Raw genomic sequence first — 25,086 nt, forward strand, 5'->3', positions numbered from 1 at the left:
TCCTTCCCTGATGCGCACACACGCACGCGCGCGCACTCCATCCGCGAGCCAGCCATTCAGATGTGTATGCAGGTATATGTAAATATCCTCGAGCACCTGTCTGCCGGTCTCCATCCACCATCTGCCTGCCTCCCTCTCGTCCTCCCTTCGCCATGCCACCTGCATAGTTCCGCCTGTTTGGCTCCACTCCGCTCGATGCAACAAGTCCCTGGAGTGCCGTCCGTGTGTTCAGTTAGAGTGAAAGTGACACGGCAAGGGGAAGGGGGAAAACGCCGGCTGCTTCCTTACCTGCTCCCACCAAATGCAAATCTCCAACCGGCTCATCTTGCTCGCCTGCACGCACCAGACGGGTTAGGGGCGGGGGGGGGGAGGGAGAGAGAGGTAAAGTGAGCTGGACTTTTTCTCTCTTTCCCTGCGTGCGTTCTATGGGGTGTCCTGAGAAGACTTTGGCGGGGAACTTTGAAGCCCACTCCCCACGTGTCGGGAGGGAGACAATTCAAAAGGAGGGGGCGAGAGAAAGAGAGAGAGAGACACGTTTTCTCTCCCCCTCCCCACCCCGCGTGCCACTTCTTTCCCTGGATTGTTCCAGCTGGGTCTCGTTGCCAACCCCCTTCTCGTTTATTAAGATCACGTAAGAAGAAGAACCCAAAGGGGGAGAGAAAACGTGTCTGTGAGCTCAGGCGTTTGCGTAAATCCGAGATCGGTTTTTAAAGAACTCCCTGCCAGCCCGTCGCTTTCCGTTTCCTTCCTGTAGCCACCAAGGTGGTGGAAGAGTTGAGGCTTGCGGATATTGCAAAGGGTTGTTATTAGATTCATAAGTCACACCAAGTGGTGGGCGATCCACTGAGCCGAGCAGAACTTCTCACATGATGACTTCAAACGAGACACATTACCTCCCAGCATCTGTTGGAGAGACTGGATTTTAAAGGCACTTCTGTCGCCAGGACAGCAAAGAAAGAATGGTGAGTACCAAGACCAGGTATTGTTATTTTCCAGACTTGTGGTTTCAAAAATGATGGATAGGTAGATCTCAGTAAAGCTTGGGGCTGTTGCCTGACAACAATAGTTCACAGCTCACCTTACTATCATCATTATTAGCATTACAGTATTATTATTAATCTCTCAGCCCTCCTCTCTCTCCGACGTCCCCACTCGGTAGCACTTTAATTTCACCAGGCATAATATGAGTCTCAGATGAATTGCGTGCGTGCGGGAAGTGTGTGTGTTTGTGTGTGTTTAAAGAGGCTCCAACTTTAATGGCAACGCTCTTTTTGATTTAAGGCTGCGTATCAGAAACTTGGAGCGGGGTTTCTCCTTGGGAAAGCGGTTGGCTGCGCGATCCACTTTCACCCTTTCTGCTGTTGAGGATGATGGTGGCGAGGGTGTTTGTTGTTATTTCACATGGACACTTGGGGGGGGATATTGGATCGGGATGTTTGGGGCTGAGAGGGGGGACAATTGTAGGGAGGAGGCAGGAGAACAAAAAAAAGTAATGGGTGATTCCAACCCACCCCCTCCCCGCCGCCCCGGTGAAGCAAACTCAACATGTGATCTTCTATTTACAGCCCGGCTCTTTTGCCAAGCTCGCTTCACGTGACAGAGCCCGAGAAAAGGGAAAGAAAAGGCGAAACCCGTATCAAGTGACACTTCGTGAAAGTGAACATCCTCGACGCCCCCTCCCCATTTTTCCTGGGGCGTTGAGGAGAAAGGGGTGGGGGAGGAGGGAGGAGGGGGGTGTCGATCAGTACCTTGGAGAGAGGCAATGGGTTTGGCACCCCAGGTATCTGTCTCCCCTCCGGAGCGAATCCCGGAGCTCTTAAAAGGCGGCTAGGGTGGACCTCCCCTCACACTGATAAGATCTGGCTAGGAGGAGGGAGAGGGAGAAAGAGACAGAGAGAAAGAGACGGAGCAAACCCTCTCCTGTCACAGTTTCAACTGCGTCCCGGTTTCTGGGCTGACATTGACTCGGATTCCTAGCGGCGGGGAGTGCAAGGCAGAGAGCGAGAGCAAGCAGCTCCGGTGCTTGGCCCCGACGGGTCGGGTCAACTCTGGGAGATGCGAGTGCGCTTCTGAAAGAGCTCGCCACGGGTTGTGGGTTAGCGGTGACTAAAGGTAAGGAAAGAGCGCCGGTCGCTCGCCTCCCCCTCCTTGCTTCCCGGTGTGCGTGTGTGTCCGTGCGCGCCTTCCCACCCGTCCTCCCCGCAACGGGGAGAGGGGTTTCTTCGCTCCTCTTGGCTGAGTTTGTGCTCTCTTGCTTTCCGATCTGGGCGCGCGGAGGAAGAGAGGCAAGGTAGGCGATGGAGAGGCGCCTGGCGCGATTGCTCACTCCCAAGAGTTGGGTTAACTCGTGGGGTTGGATCCCAGGTTGCAGTGTGTGTGTTTGTGAGAGAGAGAGAGAGATAGTGTGTGTCTTCTGGAGAGAGATGGGCGCAAAGACAGAGAGATCACCGGCAAGTGATAAGCTACCAGAAGCCGATCACCGCTTTGGGGGGGGGGGGAGTCAGCTTTCCAGAAACTCCTCTCCAAACGATCGCCTTCCTGTGTTTACATGGACGATACCTTCGCTTGCATTCACGTGTGGTGCCTTCTCCAAAAGCGCCTAAGCTACTTTAGTTGCCAGTTTTATTTTTTTTTCCAGCGGGGTGTTTCTAAACCCTCCAACGTATCAACGCAGCGGAAACTCCATTCTCTTGCAGTCTTCCTCCTCCTGTGTTTTATTCCCCCCCCCTCCTTCCCTCTCCCCTCCCCTTTCCTCTTTCGATTCTTCCTACGTAGAAATGTAGCTAATAATATTTAGTCTCCAGGCTAAAAATAAGCTGTGGAAAGTCAGCAGTTTGGAGCAGTGAGTGCTGCTGCTGCTCACAGGTAGAGACAGAGAGAGAGAGATGCTTGCTATGTGCGCGGCGGTGATGGGGCGGATGGGGCGTCTCATCCCTGATTTCTATCTTTCCCCTTAAGTCGTCATCGTCTCCCCGCTCCTTTGAAACCCCCCTCCGCCCAGTGCAAGGATCGTAGCTGGGAGCGGAGATCCGATCCAGCCTCAAATCCGTCAGTCCGGCGTGGTGCCCAGAGAAGTGGGGGTTGAGAAAGAAGCCGGGTAGGGACTAGGAGGGAATGGGAATCTTCATCCGCGGAGAGCAAAGAGGGAGGCAGGAGTGCTGGGCTTAATGGGAAAAGGCAGGAAACCCCCGGCGAGGAGCTGCCTCCAGTCCTCACCCACCGCCAGCCTGGCCAGGAGGCGCGCGATGGCTTTAAGGGAAGCCGGGAGCCTGCACGAGAACCAGGGACAGCCGCTCCGCTACCTTCCCCCAAAGCCATGCTCGTCCATCGCCCCGAGCTAAAACTGAGAAGGGTGTACTGGACTGTTGGTGCTGGATCCGGCCCACGCTTTCTCCTGTCCCTTTCGAGAGAGACAGAGATCCCACCTGGCCGGCCTCGCTCTTTGTTCCCGGGACTATTCGGCTGGCTTTAGCTGGCTGTAACGCGCTTGCTGCCTGCCTGCCTGCCTGCCGATCTTCCTTGGCTTCGCCTTCCCTCCTCCTCCCACCCGCTTCCCAGCGCAGTTCCTCGGGCCGCGAGTGTCTCCTCCGGCGCGATTGCGATCACGTAGCTCAGGGAAGAAGGGAGAATCCCAAGCAGGCAGGCAGGGAGGGGGAAGAGAGGATTTCGCAAAAGGGTGTGGCTTGGGGCGGGGGAGGAAGGATACAGAGTGGCCTCCCACGCACGGGTCGGAAGTCGAGGTGTGTAGGGGCGGGGGACCCGGGTGCGATCCCGCTGCCGGAGGAGAATAGGAGGAGGAAGCCACCCCGGGGTCCCCAAAGGCGCTCCAAGCGGAGCCTGCGGGGAGAGGAGCGCCTCGTTCGGATTTGGAGATCGCCTTCCGGAGGAGGAGGAGGAGGAGGCGGAGCGGGCCGGCCAAGGCGCTGGAGGGGGGATTTCTGCTCGGTCTGATGCAATCCCAAACGTGCTGCAAAGGAACTCCGAGGCAGCGGCAGCATCACTCGCACCTCCCACCTGCCCAGATGGCGCGCCTTTAAATACGGATCGGCGGGGCTGAGAGCTCTCGGGCGGAGATGGGCGGAGAGCGAGTGAGGGAGGAGGCGGAGGGAACCCTTAAAGGCGCCGCGCGCCTCCCTGCCTCTCGCTTGAGCCCCGGTTCTTCCGAGTTCCAATTGGCGCCCGGAGGAGCTAGGAAAGTCAATATTATGACTTTCGCCAACAGGGAGAGGAGTAGTCCAGGCTGCGGTGCGTGCGTGCGTGCGTGGGGTGGAGAACCTGCCTCGGTTGCTAATGGGGATTTGAGCGGAGTTACCCATTTGGTGGGCAGATGGACCGAGGCAATGGCGTAGAGAGGGCTGTGCAGCTCAGGGAACACGTGTGTGTGTGTGTGTGTGTGTGTGTGTGTGTGTGTGTGTGTGTGTGTGTGTGTTGGACGGGGAGTTCCTTCCCAAGCTAAAGATCTGCCGCGGTGGCTTCTGGTGGAGCAAGTCCTTGTGGTCGTGACATAAGCTGGTTTCACGAACAAAGTTGTCCAGAAAGGAGCTTCTGTGTAGAGAAATAGGATTGGTGCTAAAGCCAGGCCAACATTGGGGTAGGTGGTGTGAGGTGTTCATTTCTAGCATGCCTACAGTGTTGTGGAACACGTGCCTGCATGGCCGTAGCCAGGATTTTTGTTAAGGGGGGAAAGCTTATTTTTTTGGAGCAGAGAACTTCAGTTAAGCATTTTTATGGATTTAGGGGGCCGCTGCCCTCCCTTGGCTATGTCCAGGTGTGGGACATATATATGTACCCCTGAGATAAGTCATCAACATGACCAGATGAGGGTGCAAGAGAATGATTTGCCCAAAGACAGTAGTCATAGCTTTCTAAACCTAGATGTAGTGTGACTCAAGTATGTCCGGAAGAAAAACCCCTCCCCCCCTTAGTTCTTAACACTACAGTAATTCCAGATATTGGCTTGGGAAGAAAATGTACTGGTTACTTTGCAGGCTGTGCAATAGAGCCCCCTGCCCTTGAAAATAGGTTGTAAGATGTAGCCATTATGAGCCCAGTTAAAATTAGAGTTCATGGCTGAATCAGGATTTGAACCCAGGTTTTCCTACACCATGCATTTAATGGGCATTTAAAATACATGACTGCCCCCAAAGAATTATGAGTTTACCCCCTCACAGAGCTGCAGTTCCCAGCACCCTTAACAAACTAAAGTTCTCAGGATTAACAGGTGGAAGCTGTGTGCTTTAAATGTGGACATGCACATGGGCCTGTGTGCTGAGTCTTTCAGGGATCTAGCAATGGGCCCGAAGCTAAATCTCACTGTTGCCTTAGGTTCTATGACTAAGAGTCCACCATAGAACCTGTCCAGTGTTCCCCTATGGCTGCACAATGCAAGGAAAGATTGGTAATCTAGGGATGCTTGCCCACCATTTCTGACTTCTCTGAGGCACCTCTAATGAGCTTTCACACAATCCCAGGGTTCCCTGGAAGACTGTTTTAAAGCCACTGCTCTAGACAATAGTCTGAGGACAGTAAGTGGATTTTCACCCATGCACATGCAATGCCCAGCAGGCTTCTCCAACCTGGTACCCTCCAGATGTTTTGAACTCACATGAGCCACATCATACAGCTGGGACGGATGGAAGTTGCAGCCCAAAATATATGGGATGCAGCTGGTTGACAAAGCATGATCTGCAATATCTACTTATCAACAATAAGTAGAACCAAGCATAGCAATGGAATGGTGGGTCCTGCCAACTTTTTCGTATTCTGTGAGGAAAGTAAGCTGTTATCCTTTACTGTGTTTAACGCTTTGCTTTCTATGAAACTTATTTGGGAGTGAGAGCGATTAGGGCTATGGCCAGAAACAAGTTATACTCAACTCATCCTACTGACTCCAGTACTGTACTTCTGAAGAAATTGACTGTAGTTTTAGAAATCAATTCCTAAGCAGAGTAACTTGAGAACACAACTTGTTGATTATCAATATGCAAGTATTCCTTACAGCTAACTCCTTTACAATTAACCCATGCAATCTAAAGTCAATATGTTTCAATCGCATTGCCAGTGCAATGTCACAAACCATAATGAGGAGGAAGTATTTGCTGTTTCAATGCTTTAGATTTGCCTCTTAGGAGAAATATAGAGGCCATGTACCAAGGGGTATCTTATCACACTCTGCACATAGCACAGCAGTGCACCACATGGGAAGAGAATCATTTATAACGTCCTGCTAGGCAGGAAGGACAGCTGGATCACCAAGTTGGTACATGGACACTGTCATACATTTTACCTGTATTTTATCAGTATGGGAATCCTAGTTCCGAAATGGGTCTCAAAGCTCCCCCGCTGTAGTTGGTTTTCCTCCTACATACACCACTGATTTATTCTTAAGGGCCAAACAATCAGCAACATGGTACTGCTCCTAGTTTGAAAGTAGGAAGAATGGGTTTCCCCTCTTCTCAATCGGGGAAGATTGTACATCTGCCAGAAAACGGGGCGAGCTATGCACTTCCATAGCAGCCTCCTCCCACAAATAATGTTTCCCGCAGTTCACATATGCTTTAGTCATCTGAAGCCCTTTCAGACCATCTGTTCATGTGTAGACGGAACAGGTGGATTGGCCCCATCTTCGCAACTTCTGTGAGGTTGGTTGACGGTCTGAGGGAAGCTTCTGCAGCGTATTCCCACACCTGCATAGGCTTTTCATCTGAATGTGGGAACTGAGCACATTCAGATTCAAGGCAAATAGAGCTGCGTGCATGTAAAGAAGGCCCCTTTCACCCATTGCTCAGAGGGTACGGTCATTATGTGCAATCTCGCATCAGCCTCAGGTTATGCATGAGGAGAAACACTGAAAAAGAGTGCAAGTACAGCTCAGCGATCAAGTGATGGATGTGGACATGAAAACTAGCCCTTTGTGAATTGCTAGCAGTAGCCTGGTGTATATTCTTCTCTTTTTTAACTCTTTCTTCTATCCTATATTACAGGCTTCTTCTAAAAACTTGCCTCTGTTTAAAACTCCCATCTGTTCCTCAGTGGGATATGGATATACTGATGCTTAAGGAAAGAAGGCTAAGAAGCCCTCTTGTGGTCACTATATTTGCTTTCACAGGTGCTCTGGATCTTGGCCATTGCATTCCTGATACAATGGCCAAAAAGGGCTGCAGCTTAGTAGCAGAGCATCTGCTTTCCATGCAAAAGACCCCTGGCTCAATCTCCAAGTAGGGATGGAAATGTGCCCTGCCTGAAACCCTGGAGAGCTGCTGCCAGTCAATGCAAACCATACTGAGCTGGAGGGACCCATGATCTTCCAGATCCCTTTTGCCAGTGGAGTTATTTGTGGCCAGTTGCCACTTCATGCTGCACCTGCCACACGACAAAAATGACATGTGCTGCTCAACCCTATGATAAACAAAATGAGTGTGTGTGTGTCGAGGAGCCTGTTCCACGAGCCCTGTTAAGATTAAATACATAGGTTGGCTAAGATTTATTTCCCACTGGAGGTTGTAGCTTTGATTGATTGTGATTTATTTCCCACTGGAGGGCGTAGCATTGACATATAAAGGGAGCTTCGTATTACTCTCACAGCTAAAGTCCAAGGGGACTTGGACTGTTTCACCCACAAGGGTGACTCTTTTTTTGTCCTTTGCCACTGACAGCATCCCAAATTTTGAGCGCTTTTCATTGGATCTGCCACATTCCCTTAAGACAGGCTCTGATGAGTGAGTGAGTGAGTGAGTGTGTGTGTGTGAGAGAGAGAGTATATATATATATATATATATATATATATATATATATATATATATATCTGTATGTATGTATGTATATAAGCGTCTGTCCTCCACCCACAAGCCAGAAAGAATCCTTACTCTGGCTGCTCTGCTTAGCTGAAAATATCTCTTGAGAAGCAACAAGCATGTTCCCCCTCAGTTCTCTAGCAGATTTTGGAGTCAGAAAAACATAACGGGCAGCATGAAGATAGCATAACAACTGCCCACCCATTTTTCATTATTTCACCAATGTGTGATGCATGCTCGTGAGCTGTCATCCCTGGCAGTGCTAACATTTCCATCTGCTTACATATTGTTTCTATTCTTGTGCTGCAATCCTCGAGCCGCTTGCTCTGGAGTAGTCCCGTTGACGTCATGTGGGGGCATTCCAGAGCCTGTTTATTCCAGGGCAGCCTGTCAATGGGATGGCTTTGAAGCAGATGCCATATGGATAGCTGGCACCTCTTGGGAGGAAAAGGAAGGGGGGGCTAATCACTGGGCTCATGTGATGCTGTTAAAGCGAGTCAGAACTGAGCTTGGTCAGCGCTGGGATGAGACTCTGAGCTTTCTGATGCAAGAACATCCATATCTAGGCCATTTTAGCTATTAGATGGCAACAAACTTGGTATTGTCACTGGTCACAAACCCAGCAAGAAGCTGGATGCAATCTCAGCTCTTTTATGCATCCCTGTTTTCAAATACTTGTTTCTCTGCATGGATACTTTACTTTTTCAGGTGTATACTTAAAAATCTTAAGTATTCCCTAGAGGAATGGAACATGCAAACAGACTCTTTGTTTAGAAAGCAAATACATGCAGGACCACCTCTACCATTAGGCAGAGTGTGACAGTTCCCTCAGGCCACAAATGTTGCAGGGGGTGGCATGGAGATGCTGGAGGATTCAGGCTGTGAGTGTCATGTGACCTGGCCTGGTGGCTACAGATGCCATCACCAGAGTCCAAGTTCACCATCTTCAGAAAAGAGCAACTAGAATGTTCAAGGGGATGGCGAAACTCTAGAAGAAAGCGTTAAAACTTTGGGGCCTTAAAGTAAGAGGCAACATGACGGTCATGTATAAAATGAGCCAGTGTGGCATAATGGTTAGAATGTTGGACTATGACCCGGGAGAGCAGGGTTTGAATCCCCACTCAGTCATGAAGCTCACTGGGTGACCTTGAGCCAGTCACCATCTCTTAGCCTAACCTATCTCATGGGATTGTTGAGGGGATGAAATGGAGAGGACAAGAACTATCTACACCACCTTGAGCTCATTGGAAGAAATAGGTGGCTAATAAATAAATAAATTAATTAATTAATAAATCATGCACAGTATGGAGAAAGTGGTTAGAGAACAGCCTTTTCTCCCTCTCTCATAACACTAGAACTTGTGGCTATGAAGCTGAGTGTTGGAAATACAGCAGCACACAGGAGGTCAAAGATCATAGAATTCTAGAGTTGGAACGGTCCATAAGGGCCATCTAGTCCAATCCCCTACAATGTAGGGATGTATTTTGCCCAACATGGGGCTCGAACTCATGACTGTGAGATTAAGAGTTTCATGCTGAACTATCTGATCTATCCCAGATAAGTCCTTCCCATGATAGGCAGCGATGGCCATTAACTGGGTTGGCTTTAAAAGGGCGTTAGGCAATTTAAGGGTCCTGGTGGCCATGTTCTACCTCCACAGTTGGGGAGCATTATGCTTCTGAGGGATGATCCTGCCTGTGGCCTTCTTATAGGCGTCTGACTGACTGCTGTTAGAACAGGATGCTGGACTAGATTGGATGCTTTGGCCTGATTCAGCAGGTCTGTCTTATGTTCTTATGCTCTCAAAGGAAAATTCAACTCCCAGTTGGGTTAGCTTCTGCAGATGAAGTGTGATGGGACGCCATCTTGCCTTCCGCCTCAGGCAGCAAAATGACTTAGGGCAGCCTTGAATCACATATACAGTACGTGCAGGTGATGGAGGTTTTCCACACCTCACAAACACACAGAGTTGGCAACCATGAGGCCCACTTCCATTCTGTGCAGCAGGGACCATTTAAGCCTAGTTACATCCCTGTGAAGAAGCAAAGGATAGTGAAGTGCCAAAAGAAATTCTTTACAGGATTTTGGCAGAGCGATATGACATGTGAAAGAAGCTGTGCCAAATCTTTGAAATAAATTGAGGGTTTGCCAACGATAGGGCTGAGTAAAGATCTCAACGTTTGGGCCTTCAGACGCTGCCGGAAAACGTGCCAGTTGTAGTAATTTCATAGGATTCAGAAGAGTACACAGATTAAAAATACCGTTTCTGTTCCTCTCACAGTGGTGCAATATTGTGCCAGTAGCCTCTTGGCTCTCCCCCTAATATACTCTTCAGATGGCCAGGGGGAGTGTAACTGTTTTACACAGTACGTTTGAACACCCTCATGTTGATTTCCCACTTTGCAGCCCCTTATATAGGGGCAATAGTTCCAAGAAGGATGCAGTCAGAGGTAGTTCAATGCAGAGCATAACTTGAATGTGCTGGCATGTTAAGATGGGCTCATGCTGAACTCATCCTTGTTCTTCTTCCAAGCCACCTAGTCCTCCTGCTGTAGAATCTTGGAGGTCAATAAACCTCACACCTCCTTGTTTTAAGTGACCGTTCTGGATTCTTCCTGCTTCTCTTCTTTATTTAATAAATAAATGCCTTTTAGAACTTGTCTTATAAGGTGGCCACCCCGGGAACTAGTCTGTATACCATCTTACAGACTATCAGCCTATCTAGCCTTTAATTTCTGATCAGGAGGACGGGACATATTGATCCTGCCACACAGGATGTTTTATGCTGACCCCCTTTTGAAGAAATGCTTGTCCTCCCAACATTAGTTTTTGGGCCAATTTTGCATGACCATTGTTTAGGTGGCAAGATGCAAGTTGCATTGATGTGGCTTGGTCATGTGATCACTTCACCATCCATTCCCTGTGTGGTCCACTGCAAAGTTTTGAAGTATGTCATAGGCAGCTGCAGTAGCACATGCGCTGGTGACATGAAATATTGGAATCAGGAATACCAGGGGAAATGATATATGGATTATTAATCCCTGGGATGCATTTATCCTGCATTTTTGTTTATGTATTCTTAACATGGCATGCCCTGTTTTCATTTTTAACAACTTTGGCAGCTTGGTGGGTTTTTGGTTTGTTTGTTTTTTAAAGAAAAAAGTGTATCCAAGTAAAGTTAGGACAACTTTGTTTCAATGCAAAATAAAAAAAAATTCCTTTCAGCAGCACCTTAGAGACCAACTAAGTTTGTCATAGGTGTGAGCTTTCGTGTGCATGCACACTTCTTCAGATACATTGAAGCAGAAGTCCCTAGACGCTTGTATATAGTCAGGTGGGGGGGGAGGTATTACTCAGAAGGGTGGAGGGAGTGGGTGATTGACAGACTGATGGCTGTTGATGACCAACTGCAAATGGTCTACAGGAAAAAGCAAGGTTTCAATTTGAAAACTAAGCATTTGTTTAAATTACTGAAATCAGTGGGGCTTAAAAGTGCTAAACTTTGTCTGGGTCATGCCCTATGAAAATGAAAGCAGGGAGAGATACATCTCCAAATTATCACAAAACTGCATAAAAGATACAAATAAGGAAGTTTCTAAAAGAAAAGGCAGCATCCCATTTAATACAGAGCATGTGTAAACTTTCCAGCACTGGAAGCATGTCTTATTCAATGTCCCAAAGCAAACATGCTTCCTTTTCTTTCCTTCTGAAGCAGGCAGAATCAGTTAGAAAGTTGATTCTCTTTCTGCAGTACATCGAGGGCACCATTTCTCCAGCTGGGTACTTAACCTATATCCTATGTGGCATCCAATTTACTCTGACATTCAGGCAGAATGATTAGGTAACCTAATCATTAAGCCTCAACTTTTTCACTAGCTTGCCATCTTAAATGTTTCTCTGACCATATCACATGTGGGGGGGATTAATGTCCTCCATCCCCCCCCCCCGTGGCTCAGAACAGGACAAGACAATAATAAACCACCAGTATGTGTGTCAACTGGTCTAGAATTCATGGGAGACTTTTAAAGACGTAAACATCATTATAAACAGTATTTGTTCATTTCTCAATCATAAATGCCAAAGTTGATCATATTCTCATACAAATACTGGGAAGGGGAGAAATGCATGCAATGGTAATTAGAAGTATTCTGGCTTTTTAAATCAGAAGCTATTTACACCTTGAACTTCATGAATAATACATGATATACAGGCATGATAAGAGATAATTAGATGGACCAGCTAAGAAGAATGCGAAAGGGGGCCGGGAACCCAAGGATTGCATAAGGTGTGTGGGCATTTTGACATCTAAGAAGCGCTATAGATCTGGCGTTAACTACCTCAGCCTCATGAAGATAATTAAGGAGAAATGTGGGTGTCAAAGCACACACACACAAACCTAGCAAACTTCCCATAGATTGGCTAGCTTATTGCAGCAGTTCAAAACACAATTGGCAGACGCCCACATTGGTCATGATTGCCCTTTGATGGCGGCTGTTATTGACTTTATAAAGATGCCAGAGTTAAAATGCTGTCTTAAGCTCATTGTTTGACAAGTTCCTGTCTAGGATTCTGTCATGGCAATAAATGTCAGCCTATCTACTGAAGTTCTTATATTTTGTTGTGTCCGCGAAGAGTCAAATAGCAAATTACTCATATATTCAGTTCAATCCAAAGATGTTCTGTCTTGTAAGAAGCCTCTCAGCTGCCTTAAGAAATGTTCTATGACAACACGTTCTCCATCTTCTTTTCATTCTATTTCTCATTCCCCCTCCCCCTTCTATTTGTATATACTGTTCTGGAATTCAGCGTTGGTTTGACCCTTAGGTTTTCAAGTCTTTTTTAGAATTGGATTTCTAGTCCACATTGCCACTAAGGCCGAGGATGAATAATAATCCTTGTCTTGTACATGGCTATAGCATCAATGAGCTACTACAGCTCAAATGAGCTACTGCAGCCAAATCATTGCACATAAATAATGGCCATATCACACAGTGTCAATTCAAGTGCAATTCTTCTCACACATTCACCAGTCAGTTGTTAAGGCTTGGCTCGCACATGCATTTGCACCACTTGGCATCTCTGCACTTGATCACTGTTCATTTGGTGACTGGCAGATGAAGGTGTAAATTGCCTTCACTGAAAAGCATGGCATTTGAGATGACACGAAAGAGATTCAAGTTCCATCTGTGGCGTTTTATACTATGATGGTCCACTGACCCATGCAGGTCATTATTTGATATCATTATAACAAGTGGCAAACATGCAATATGTACCTACCTAAACACATAGAAATCAGGTGATGTACAAGCATGTGTGAACTTACCCCTAGCCCATAGATGTGGCTGGAGATCAGTGCTAGCAGGAGGACTATCAATGCATACATTTTTGCTTCCACTGCAGAGCCACCAAGATACAACCCTTGTCATGTATACTCCTCTCTCTTCGGCCTTTGTTCACAAAACATCTATTGATTTCAAAGTTCTCAGCTTGCATAATTGTTTTCTTCAATTTTCTGATGCACCTGAGTTCCTGTGCTATCCACCCCCCACAACAAGCCTTGCAGCTCATCAGCTGCTTTGATTTAATTCCTTGATCTGTTTGTTTCCCTAATCTCCTGCCCTGGATATTTTCCAGGATCCTCATTGCTCCTCATTGCTTTTCCTGGCTTATAGAGTGTATCCCTCACAGAAGATTCGTTTCGCATCTTACTGTAGTCTCTGCTCCCAGCCTACTTTTGCTTGATACCAAACAAAGCACTGTGTGTGTTGAATTTTGCTACCGTCTTCACCACTGGGAGGTTTCTAGGAACTTTCTCAGCCTATTGTAATTAAAGATGGTGGTCAGATTTGAGGTGAAAGGTTATACTCTGCTAAGCAGACTAAGAGACCTCACAGCTACTGAATAAGACAAGTACTTTGGGTCTTGTTTGGGGACAAAATCAGCCTCGGTCACCCTGATGGAGAGACAGAGGAAGTGCAACCCTACTGAGTCTGCTCTGTGGCATTTGATACCATTGATCACAGTGTCTTCCTCATGAGTTGGAAGTTTGTGTCACTGTTCAGTTGTGGTGTCACTCCTACTTCCAGGGATGGTTCCAGATGGCAGTATTAGATGACAGTGCCTCCACACCTGGCAAGCGATCTTCAGGGTGCCACAGGGCACGGTTTTGTCCCCAGTGCTACTTAGCATTTATGCAAATCCTCTGAAGGTGGGTGATATGGGGCAAGGTGACATCCATATGTGGATGACACCCAGTTCTATCTCTCTGTAACATAAGAATCGGCAGAGGACATGCACATCTTAAACTGATGCCTGGATGCAGTTAGATGAGGACTAATAAACCAAATAATGGGTGGGGCACAGAAACCCTATAGATGGATAGTCCCTAGGTTTAGGAAATGGTCTATACCAGCTTTTGGGGGGGGGGGTTCCACTCTCTCTGATGAAGAAGTTTGAGGGTGCTCCTAGAGCCATCACTGTCACTATGGGCCTTGATGAGGCCCATAGTGCCCATGTAGCATGGTGCACATGTTACCAAATTTGGTTGTTTTGCCATCTACAACAGTTCCTGGACATAGTGGTCCATGCAGTAGGTCTAGATTACGGTAATGTGCCACAAGTGAGACTATCCTTGTGCCCAATTCGGAAACTGCAGCTAGCTGAAAATACAGCTTCTAGGATTCTCAGTAGTGTATACAGCTTTGCACGTTACACCAGTGTTGAAATATCTGCACTGGCTTCTTATTAGCTTTCAAGCCAAGTTCAAGGGGGTTTGGGTTGACATTTAAAGCCTTAAACAACTTAGGTACCTAGCAGACTGCCTCACCCAGTACAGACCAAGCTGTTTCTTTATTTATTTATTTATTTGTTGCATCTCTATTCTACCTTCTAATCAACACATGGTAGCATATCTGGTTCTCTTCCTCCCCATTCTTTCCTCAAAACAACCCTGTGAGGGAGCTTAAGCTGAGAAACTGTCACTGGCCTAGTTAGTTTCAGCCAGTGAGTTTCATGGCTAAGCAGGGATTTGAACTCTAGTCTCCCAAGTCCTAGCCCAATGCTCTAACTACTAAACCATGCTTAAGATCTTCTGAGGAAACTCTGTAGATTGTATTTTGGTGACAAGCTTTCTTGGTGGTGGCAGCCACTCTCTGGAATGCCCTCGCATGGGTGGTTCAAGAGGTGTCCACATGAGAGACATATGTTTACCCATATCCATCCTGGACTCTGATTCCTAAATCTTATAACTTTATTGCCTTTTACACACCACTTGGCTTTATCAGTGATATACAGTTTTATTCAACTTTTTATTTTAACATCTTAAAAAAATAATTGATGGTTGTATTTTTAAATGAATTTAAGCAAGGCAGTAAATATCACCCTATCAAATACAGTAGCAATAGAAGCAAAACTGAGGTGTAGCTACATAGAAGAACCACCAGCAGTGATCATATACGGAATTCATACAAGCGTTAGCTACTTGTGAATTTTCTCATGAGCCATAAAACAGCTTATCAATTAATGATCCTTACCACTTGAGTGGTACCCAGGTGGCGCTGTGGGTTAAACGACTGAGCCTAGGGCTTGCTGATCAGAAGGTCAGAGGTTCGAATCCCTGTGACGGGGTGAGCTCCCGTTGCTCGGTTCCAGCTCCTGCCAACCTAGCAGTTCGAAAGCACGTCAAAATGCAAGTAGATAAATAGGAACCGCTACAGCGGGAAGGTAAACGGCGTTTCCATGTGCTGCTCTGGTTCGCCAGAAGTGGCTTTGTCATGCTGGCCACATGACCTGGAAGCTATACGCCGGCTCCCTCGGCCAATAATGCGAGATGAGTGCGCAACCCCAGAGTTGGTCACGACTGGACCTAATGGTCAGGGGTCCCTTTACCTTTACCTTTACCACTTGAGTACAGGATCCTACCAACTGGTAGGATGCTATCCCTTGCTGAAATACACAGGAGGTTCACAACACCTAGTAGCAGCTACTATTCATTTTGGTGGATTCCTTATTGCAAGAAAGACTTGTGGGGGGGACTGAGGGGTAATGCTGCTTATCAAAAATAAAGTATGGAACTCTGACAGGGAAGCTAAGGGAGAAACAACTAATACATCATAGTTCTTTTCCTTTGAGCTGGTGTCTGAATTAGGGCAACTGCTGACAAAGAGAAATAAAAGAGTCCAGTGTGAGTGACAATGAGCACGGTAGGGTCACAGCTTCAAGCTGACACGGTGGCCCACAAGAAAGTCTCTGCAAGCGTCCATTTCCCTGGACACTGCTGCTGTGCGGCCCTTAACAATCACTTCTTGGGCCTTTGTCTTCCTCTGTAAGCAGCACCCTCAGAAAATGGCAGGGAATGCCACAGTCATTCTCAATGTCATTCTGCCTCAGCCTACATCACTCTTAAGGCCTCATCTGCACTATACATTTAAAGCAGTAACATACCATGTTAAAAGAATCATCGCTTCCCCCAAAGAACCCTGGGAAGTTTAGTTTGTTAAGGATACTGAGAATCGTTATGAGACCCCTATTCCCCTCACAGAGTTACAATTCCCAGAGTGGTTTAACAACCAATCCTTTCTCCCAGGGAACTGTGGGAATTGTAGCTTATTGATTTCCACTAACTAAGTGCATCAAAGCAACTAGAGTAACTATAGGTCATATTAATTCAAGTCACCTTCCCCTGGCAATAAAGGATCCTGAAATCTATTAGTGAATCCTGTTACAGGATACAACAAACATGGATCTTTATGGGAATGAATCTAAAAGAAATTAATTTTTGAAACCAGTTTTCCATTATTTCCCCAAAGCAGAACTCCATAAACTTGCAAACTGCCTGGCAAAGTTCTTTGTTCCTCAAACATTAAAATCTCAAATGAAGAATTGAAACAAGCTGAAAGAGGTCAGCTTTCTTAATGCTGGCCTGTATTCCAAACACATTTACAAGATGTTTTATGTGAGCAGCCTATATCCCAGAGTACGTCATCAGAAAGAGCTTCAGTATTTCAAAAATAAGATCTTTAATTGAATACACCTGGTTCTTTTCCTCACCTATATAAAGCAAACTCCTTTCAGGTTAAAGCCATTCACTTTAAACTAATTACAAGAGCACACATCCCATTTAAATAACAGCAGTCATGCAATATGTGTGATATTCCTCACCATTCAAGAAAATGTAAGACTCATGCATGGTCATCGCAGCATAGTTTAGTTCTGCAGAAGAACTTTTACCATATCAGTTATCATTGCAATGGACTATTTATCACAATAGACACAATCTGGAACTCCATGGGGCCATCAACAGTTGGAAGTAGCCCCACTTAAGAACATAGGTAGAGCCCTGTACAATCTAAGGCCTTTCTAGTCCATTATCCTGTTCTTACAGTGGCCAGCCAGACACCTGTGAAAAGTCCACAAGCAGGACCTGAGTGCAAGCTACCTCTGATTCTGAAGTAAACAGAAAAGTCAGTTTGTGCAACAGAAGCCTTGCACACCTTTCAGATGCAGCGGAGTGGAAAGATTATCCAAGATATAAACAAACTAGAAAGTGCCAACTCACCATTTTGGGTAGTTCATGACAGGGGTGCCAACTTAAATAAAATATTAGGTGGGGGCAAGTAAGCCATGCCCTGCATAACTGATCACATGATGCAGTGCACGGACACAATTTGAATGGCAATGCCCATTAACTTGGGGGGTGGCCCCCTCAAATATTTTATGGGGGGGCTCCTATGAGCAAGATGGCCTCATTCAGTTAGAGCGTCCCTCACCATCACCATTGCCCATTTTCAACCACCCAGAGGGAGAGTGGGAGAGCAAGGGGAAGGTGCCGCTTTGTTCCGTCACTCTTGGGAGCACTTGCATGGTCAAAAAGCAAGAGATGTGCAGGCTCCAAGGCAGAGCAATAGGAGTCAGAGGTTCCAGGGATCAACAGTGAAGCTCCTGCTAAGGAGACAGGCCTCATCAGGTGCCCAGTGATGCTGGCCTTTTGCAGGAGCCCTGAATTTCAGAGAACTGCATGCATGAAATCCTACCAACCCAAGCAAAGGTGGCATAAAAGAGTTTTGGCTTGAGTGAGGCAGGAAATCTGAACTGCACTTGCCTCCTGCACCATGAATATACAACAATACACTCATTAATCAACACTATGTTGACTTTTAATGGTTCTTCATAATAAGACATGTGAAGTGAGCCCTGCTCTGCCCTCAAGTGGATCTGGTAAGAGATGGGGATATGGTTGATAGCAGCATGATAATGACTCAGGCGATCCCATTTTACCAACAAGTTATGACCTTTAGAATGTAATAAGTCTTGCCAAAGGGTTGCCTGGTGGAGAGGGGAAAGGAGCTACTAATTCAGGAACAGCGGGGGGTGGGGGTGGGGGAACAGAAACTCCACAAATTAAAGAAGACAGTATTTTTAGCAATCTAATCTCTGGTGATTTATGAGCCTTCAAGGCTTTTAAATATCAAATCGCCTGCATTTTCATGAGTCAGTGCTTTATGGTGCTTTTCAATAAAGACCAGCAGCTCTCCAGCAACCCATTGGCCGAGTTCAAGCAATGATGCAGCTAACTGGAGGCCGGTCCATTGAAGCAAATGGGGCTCTGCTCTGCTAACCTCAGTCTGTTCTCAGCCAACTCCCATTTGCCTACTTTCTAAACGGACAACCAGTCCAGGGGTGGTACTGCCTGCAGTTTTCCTCCTTCATGGCAGTGTTGCCTCTGCAGGGAGGAGTTGTGGAGAAACGTAGAATTAGTTGGCTGCAGCTGCCTTTGGCTCTGGGTGCACTGACCATTGGGCTCCCTGCCTTAATGCCCCACCAGTCTCAATGGGCACCAGACACCACTAATGGAGTGTGTGGTGTTTACCTGCACCATTCAAGCAGCTGCAGGGATGCTTGAATGCCAGTAAAAGTTGCATCTGTTGCCATTTTTGCTTAGCTTGCTATTTAACGTCAACCCTCAGCAACAGCAACGCTAAACACCACCCTAAACACCACCGAAGCAAGCGCTTCTACAATGCAAATTAGGCACTCCTATAAAAAGAAAAGCTTTGGCTCCAGCTCTCGAGGGCAAACAGAGGCTGTGCAAACAAAGCTGGAAAATAATGCAAAACCCGTGGGTTCTCAATTTGAATTGACATATGCAAAACAATGGAAACATTTGCCAAATTTAACTCAATTAGCAGATTTTTGCTGTTGCTAAACAAGGGTGTGAGTCTGAAGATGGGGTTTCCGTAAATAATAGCATCTTCATAATGCCAAACTTGAGTCTGTGCCTGAAAAGGGAACACCAGTTTTGATTCTGATAGTCAGATTTCACAGAATATTGGATATACATTTAACTCTTTCACACTCATACTAGGATTACATCACTAGTTGCATAGGGCAAATGCCACACTGTACTGTACTACTGTCGTACTTAATTGGCTGGAGGAAGCCAGCCTTCATTAACTATTTCAGTTATTTTCCTTAATGAAAACACACTTGGCAAGTCAATTTTTAACAGAGTAAGCATCAGCAATGTCAGAGCAGAATAAAAACATGTTTTATTGCACAGCAAAGTAATGCATGTTGCATATATGGGTTGGATAAGTTATCACTACTGAATAGGACCGCAAGGAGCGGGGGCGGGGTGGGAGCTTGGAGAATGCTTCCACCTTAAGTAGCAATTCTTCCAAAGATTAGATTTCTGAAAATCTTTGGAAAAGAATAATGAAAATGAAACAGCTTCTGTCTAGCGATTAGACTGTTCTGTGGGTGACAGAGCGGGGCGCGGGTGGCGCTGTGGTCTAAACCACAGAGCCTAGGGCTTGCCAATCAGAAGGTCGGCAGTTCGAATCCCCGCGATGGGGTGAGCTCCTGTTGCTCAGTCCCTGCTTCTGCTAACCTAGCAGTTCGAAAGCACATCAAAGTGCAAGTAGATAAATAGGTACCGCTCCTGCGGGAAGGTAAACAGCGTTTCCGTGTGCTGCTTCACCAGAAGCAGCTTAGTCATGCTGGCCACATGACCCGGAAGCTGTACGCCGGCTCCCTTGGCCAATAAAGTGAGATGAGTGCTGCAACCCCAGAGTTGTTCGCAACTGGACGTACCGGTCAGGGGTCCCTTTACCTTTTCTTTTATGGGTGTCAGATGCCCTCAATGGAAATGATAGGTTAGATAGATAGATCTGTTACTCACTCACTCACACTGGAAAGATGACATACCATCTCCTATGCTACAAGCCCAGCTTGAGGGTACCATACTACAAGGGTTCTGAATCTGCTTGTATCACCTATTCTAGAATGTGATGCTAAAGAATTATTGCTCAGCTCTGTGGCATTGATACTATGTGATCCCTCAGGGTTCTATCTTGCTTCCCATGCTGGAAAAACACCTCTGTGAAATCACTAGATGAGGATGTCCAGAAATTCGATGTGAGGTATTAACTCAGTGATTGATTGCTCAGGCTGAAAGTACGCAGCAGACCATGGAGCTATATAGGGGACAATGGAATAAAACTGACTTTCTAGGTGTACCTGATTTCCTGAACTAAGAGGATCCCAGGTTTTCTTGTGGCAATGTCTACAGCACATCTGACATTTCAAATTAAATCATAGTTGACTTCAAAATTAATGGTTGCTCCTGTTGAGAAAAGCTAGAGAACATTTGACTGGCCATTTTCTGCTTCCTTTAATTGGAATTGAGTCCATCTGGGCCTGCCGTGTTTTGGAATGTTCATAATCTTCTAGACTGATATAAAGCATTCAGATTCTTTCCATATAAGAATATCAAAGATAAATTTGTTTTTAACCACACTCTTTCATGCATTCATTTGGTTTTACTACCCACCAGTTGTATAGCTAAGAGATTGTAGGTCATGGAAACAAGAAAAAATTAAAGAAAAAATATAGTAATAATTTTGTTTTATTATACCTCTGAGGGGTTCTACTGTTGTTATGGTCCACTATCAACGTATGAATGAGAAATATGTGTTTGTCTTGCTTTACAAACCAGAACAAAAACCATTGTGGGGAACTCTTAAAGAGTCCTGGGACTTTATAATTTACCCATTACTAGATACCAGTATTAAATGGTCAAAGAAGATGACTGGCCACAATGATGGAAAGAGACAATAGATTTGGCCACAGGGGTCAAATGCATCTGCCAGTTTACAGATCAATGGACCACACAGGAATTCTCACCTTTAGTATGGATTCAAGGGGGCAGGGACCAATGGAGCTGGCATTTGGCCATCTTCTAATGGGTATCAGCAGGCTCTGGGTTTTCAGTTAATGGTAGATTCAACATCACACATATTCAATGAAATGAATGACAGCACACAAATGAGTCATTTTAATAAGGAACCCCTTAGACCTTATGCATATGTAATTCAATATAAGTTTTGTCTCTGACCACAAGCCATACACAGTGGCTGAAGAGAACCCTGTGGTTTGGACTGCTACCCAGTAGGGTATTTAATTTTTAGCATTGTGCTGACAATTATACTCTGAAAGGCAAAATAGTTCCATAATTCTCCCGGGCTTCCTCAAGAGTCTCTTATTCATACAACCTACTTTCAGATTTTACCAGTCCTCAGCAGGGGGGAACCACTGAGTCCTGAGACAGGACCTGACAGAAATCCATCTCTCTACCCATCTCTCCTTCAGCTGCAGACTTTACAATCCAAAACTGAATGAGGATGAGAAGGAAGAGAGCAGAGGGAAGAAGAGATCCCTGTGTTATATACTTAATGTTTTGTTCTTTATGTGGAATGAGGTTCTGGACTACAATTCCCATCATCCCTGACTATGGGCCATGCTGGCTTGTGCTAATGGGAGCTGGAGTCCAACAACACTGGGAGGGTCACAGGTTCCCCACCAATAGTTACAAGTCTCAGGTCAAAAGCATCATGGGGAAAAAATGAGTTATTGAGGAATTTGAAGGAAGATGAAGATGTGGCACAGTTCTGGGAAGGAGTTCCGGGCCTAATGGGTAACAAGGGAGAAATATCATGAATAATTCATCAATAAACTCAATAAATTCTTGGAAGGAAAGGAGAAGTCATTTCCAGCATGTTTCGACCCACAGTGCAAGGAAGAGTTTCTTGATTCCCCACATTTAGTCAGTACTGAATCTATGAACCGCTTCTTATGAAACATCCTGAAGCAATTTAGCAATAAACCACATATTTTAAATATGTCTAGTCCAATGCAGATAAACTGGGTTGGAAATCACTTGAAAGGCTCATTGGAAATGGAATAATAGAGATCCGATGGCAGGATTCACCATATCTCTCTGCGCCTAAGCCTATCTTGTTGGGGCTCTCGTTAACAAAGGGGATTTTTTTTGCTGCACTTTCTCTCTGTCTGCATGTTGATGTCCCCTCCTGTTATTTCCTCTCATTTTCAGCTATCACCAAGACATGTGGTCAAGATCTCTGGTATTGTTAGCCTAGAGAATCATGAAGTGAGAGGCAGAAATGCACTCAGGTTCTGGACACCAGATACCCAGATACTTTGCTCTCTGCTCAGACACTAACTTTTTAATGCCTACCAGAGCACATGAGAGTAATCCAGTAACACCAGTGAAATTAATTCCCAGTTCTTATGAGTTGTGAGTGTATAGGCACAAGGTGTAACTCTGTCACTGCTGAAGGATCTCGAACATCAGGAAAGATGACATTTGACCCAACAAACTAAACCTTGCATCCATCTTATTCTCAGTGCTTTCCGGGTTTGACCGTGTTTATGCATTGCTGCTATATTTAATGATAGGCCTTTGTCTCTGTATTATCCATTTCTCCTATGTGGTTCAAGGCATCATTACCCCACATTTTTGCTCTGCTGGAACCTTTGGAAGTTTTCCCTCCTTGATAGCCAGAACTGAATGTATGCTGTGATTCTGCAGGAACACAGGGAAAATGCAAATCTGGTATTTGAGGGGCAAACTTCAGCTTCCTAATAATCCCAGCTTTCATTTCAGAAAAGCAAGTCTATAGCCCTGTGTGTGCAAAGATATTCTTGAAAGAATGTGGGCAATGCCAGCAAAAATCTCAGAAGCCTGAGGGGAGGCTGAATAAGGTTTCTAGTTGTTCGGGCAAGGCTCCAATGCTATAGATGGCTTTATTTCCCTCCCCAATACGAGTGGAGTCCCAACACAATCCATATGCATGTCTACTTACAAGTCCATCCCACTGAATTCACTTACAGTCATATCTCGGTTTAAGTACGCCTCGGTTTGAGTATTTTCAGTTTAAGTACTCCGCGGACCTGTCTGGAACGGATTAATCCACTTTCCATTACTTTCAATGGGAAAGTTCACTTCAGGTTAAGTATGGACTTCCAGAACCAATTACACTCATACCTCGGGTTAAGTACGCTTCAGGTTGAGTACTCCACGGACCCATCTGGAACAGATTAATCCACTTTCCATTACTTTCAATGGGAAAGTTCACTTCAGGTTATGTACGCTTCAGTTTAAGTACTCTGTGGACCGTCTGGAACTGATTAATCCACTTTCCATTACTGGGAAAGTTTGCTTCAGGTTAACATAGCTGCCAAGTTATCCCTTTTTTAAAGGGATTTTCCCTTATGCTGAATAGGCTTCCTCGCGAGAAAAGGGAAAACTTGGAAGCTATGGGTTAAGTACACTTCAGGTTAAGTACAGACTTCCGGAACCAATTGTGTTTGTAAACCAAGGTATCACTGTATTCCCATGTAGGATTACAGCATCAGCATGCCAAAATAAACAACAGAAACTGTGATAAACTATATAGGTCTGATAAACATGCAAAATTATACGGGAATGTAGCTTTTGTTGATGCAGAATCTGGATTGCCTGAGGCAATCGGGGTTTGGGCATGGCATAAAGACTGGCTGCCTATAAGGGAGATAGACAAGTGCACTTCTGACCACAAATAAAGCACTACAGGCAGCGACAATTTTGCATGGGGGGGGCGGTTCTGCTCCCAGCCCACCCGTGCTCTGGCAAAGCACATATAAGCATGTTCTATTACGCCCTGCCACCGTTCTGCCTTCTTCCAGGTCCAAAAGGACCCACACATTAGCGATCGCATGCCAGTTGCACATGCCTAAAATGTCCTCCGTCTGTACTGTGAAATCCAGTGTAAAGATACTGCTGTTGGGTTCTTGGATAGCTTGCAAAAATAACATGAGGCACCCCCTCCCCCATTTTAAGCGGTGGGAATACCTATTATACTATATTCCATGCATTACTTAAGAAGTAACCTCAGGCTTCACCAAATTACTCTTATCTTTGGAGGAGCCAAGATGCCAAAGGGCACAGTTAAGCTGTGAAATTCTCTCACACAAGAAGTAGAGATGGCCACCAAGCAGAATAACTTTAGAAGAGGGTTATATAAATTTATGGAGAATAAGGGCTACTGTATGAGCAACAATTACTTGGTTCAGCCTCCACTGCTGGGGACAGTATGTCTGTAAATACCAGTTGCTATGAACAAGAAGTGGGGAGAGAGTTGCTGTGTTCAGGGCCTGCTTGTGGGCTCCCCAATGGCATCTGGTTGGTCTCTGTGAGAACAGGATGATGGACTAGACAGGACTTCAGTCTGATCCAGCAGGGCTCTTCTTAAGCTCTTCTGTTGTCAATGATGGCGCCACTTATAAAACGTTTGGCTTTATTTGATGGATACACACTTTTGGAGGTGAACTTTTAGGATTGGATTTGCGCAGAAATTGGAATAGAGCATTGATAACATTAACTTCTTGGAAATAAGAATGATGTGCATGGTTACTGAAATCCAGGAGAAAAGGGGTTTCAGAGGAGCCGCTGAAGAAGAGACAGTTTATTTGCAAAATAAAAAAATAAAAATGTATATTTCCTACTTTCTTCTTCTTCTTCTTCTTCTTCTTCTTCTTCTTCTTCTTCTTCTTCTTCTTCTTCTTCTTCTTCTTCTTCTTCAGAAATAATGGCCCTGTTAACACTTTTATTGCATGAGCTGGATACTAGGAACAGTGTTGTGTGTCTGTAAGGCATGCAGATATTGCAATAGGAGTGGCTGTAGAAATATAACTTACTTCATATTAAATGGGGAAAGATTGAAAGGAAGTGGAATGTGTTCATTTGGATCAGTGGAAATCATTGTTTTCATGAAAGACCACTATTTCTGCTTCTCCCTCCCCCTTTGTGATGGTTGGGATTTTGTAGTGGATGCCAACACTTTTATAACATAACTAGCTGGCCCGGCCACTTGTTGCTGTGGTTCTTTCCTGTGATTCCCCCCACTCTGTCCGGACACATGACTTATCCTGCTCCCTCCTCCCTCCACCCCCTGGT

The 25,086-nt window shown here is 45.7% G+C and overlaps 1 protein-coding gene across 2 annotated transcripts in view; it reads left to right on the plus strand.

Annotated features, from left to right (window-relative positions):
• Positions 1-234: 234 nt before the first annotated feature.
• Positions 235-25,086, plus strand: part of BDNF (brain derived neurotrophic factor) — a 79,791-nt gene continuing 54,939 nt past the window's right edge. The window contains exon 1 of one of the 2 annotated variants that reach the window (XM_088667977.1): positions 235-962. In XM_088667977.1, the coding sequence (XP_088524103.1) occupies positions 960-962 (3 nt within the window). In that variant the 5' untranslated portion in view covers positions 235-959. Of the gene's footprint in view, positions 963-1,601; positions 2,113-25,086 lie in introns of those variants that run through there. The other variant, XM_088667970.1, reaches the window with a different exon arrangement.

The sequence above is a fragment of the Zootoca vivipara genome, chromosome 1, assembly GCF_965207765.1.
Source record: "Zootoca vivipara chromosome 1, rZooViv2.hap1.1, whole genome shotgun sequence".
In the NCBI taxonomy this organism is placed as follows: Eukaryota; Metazoa; Chordata; class Lepidosauria; order Squamata; family Lacertidae; genus Zootoca; species Zootoca vivipara.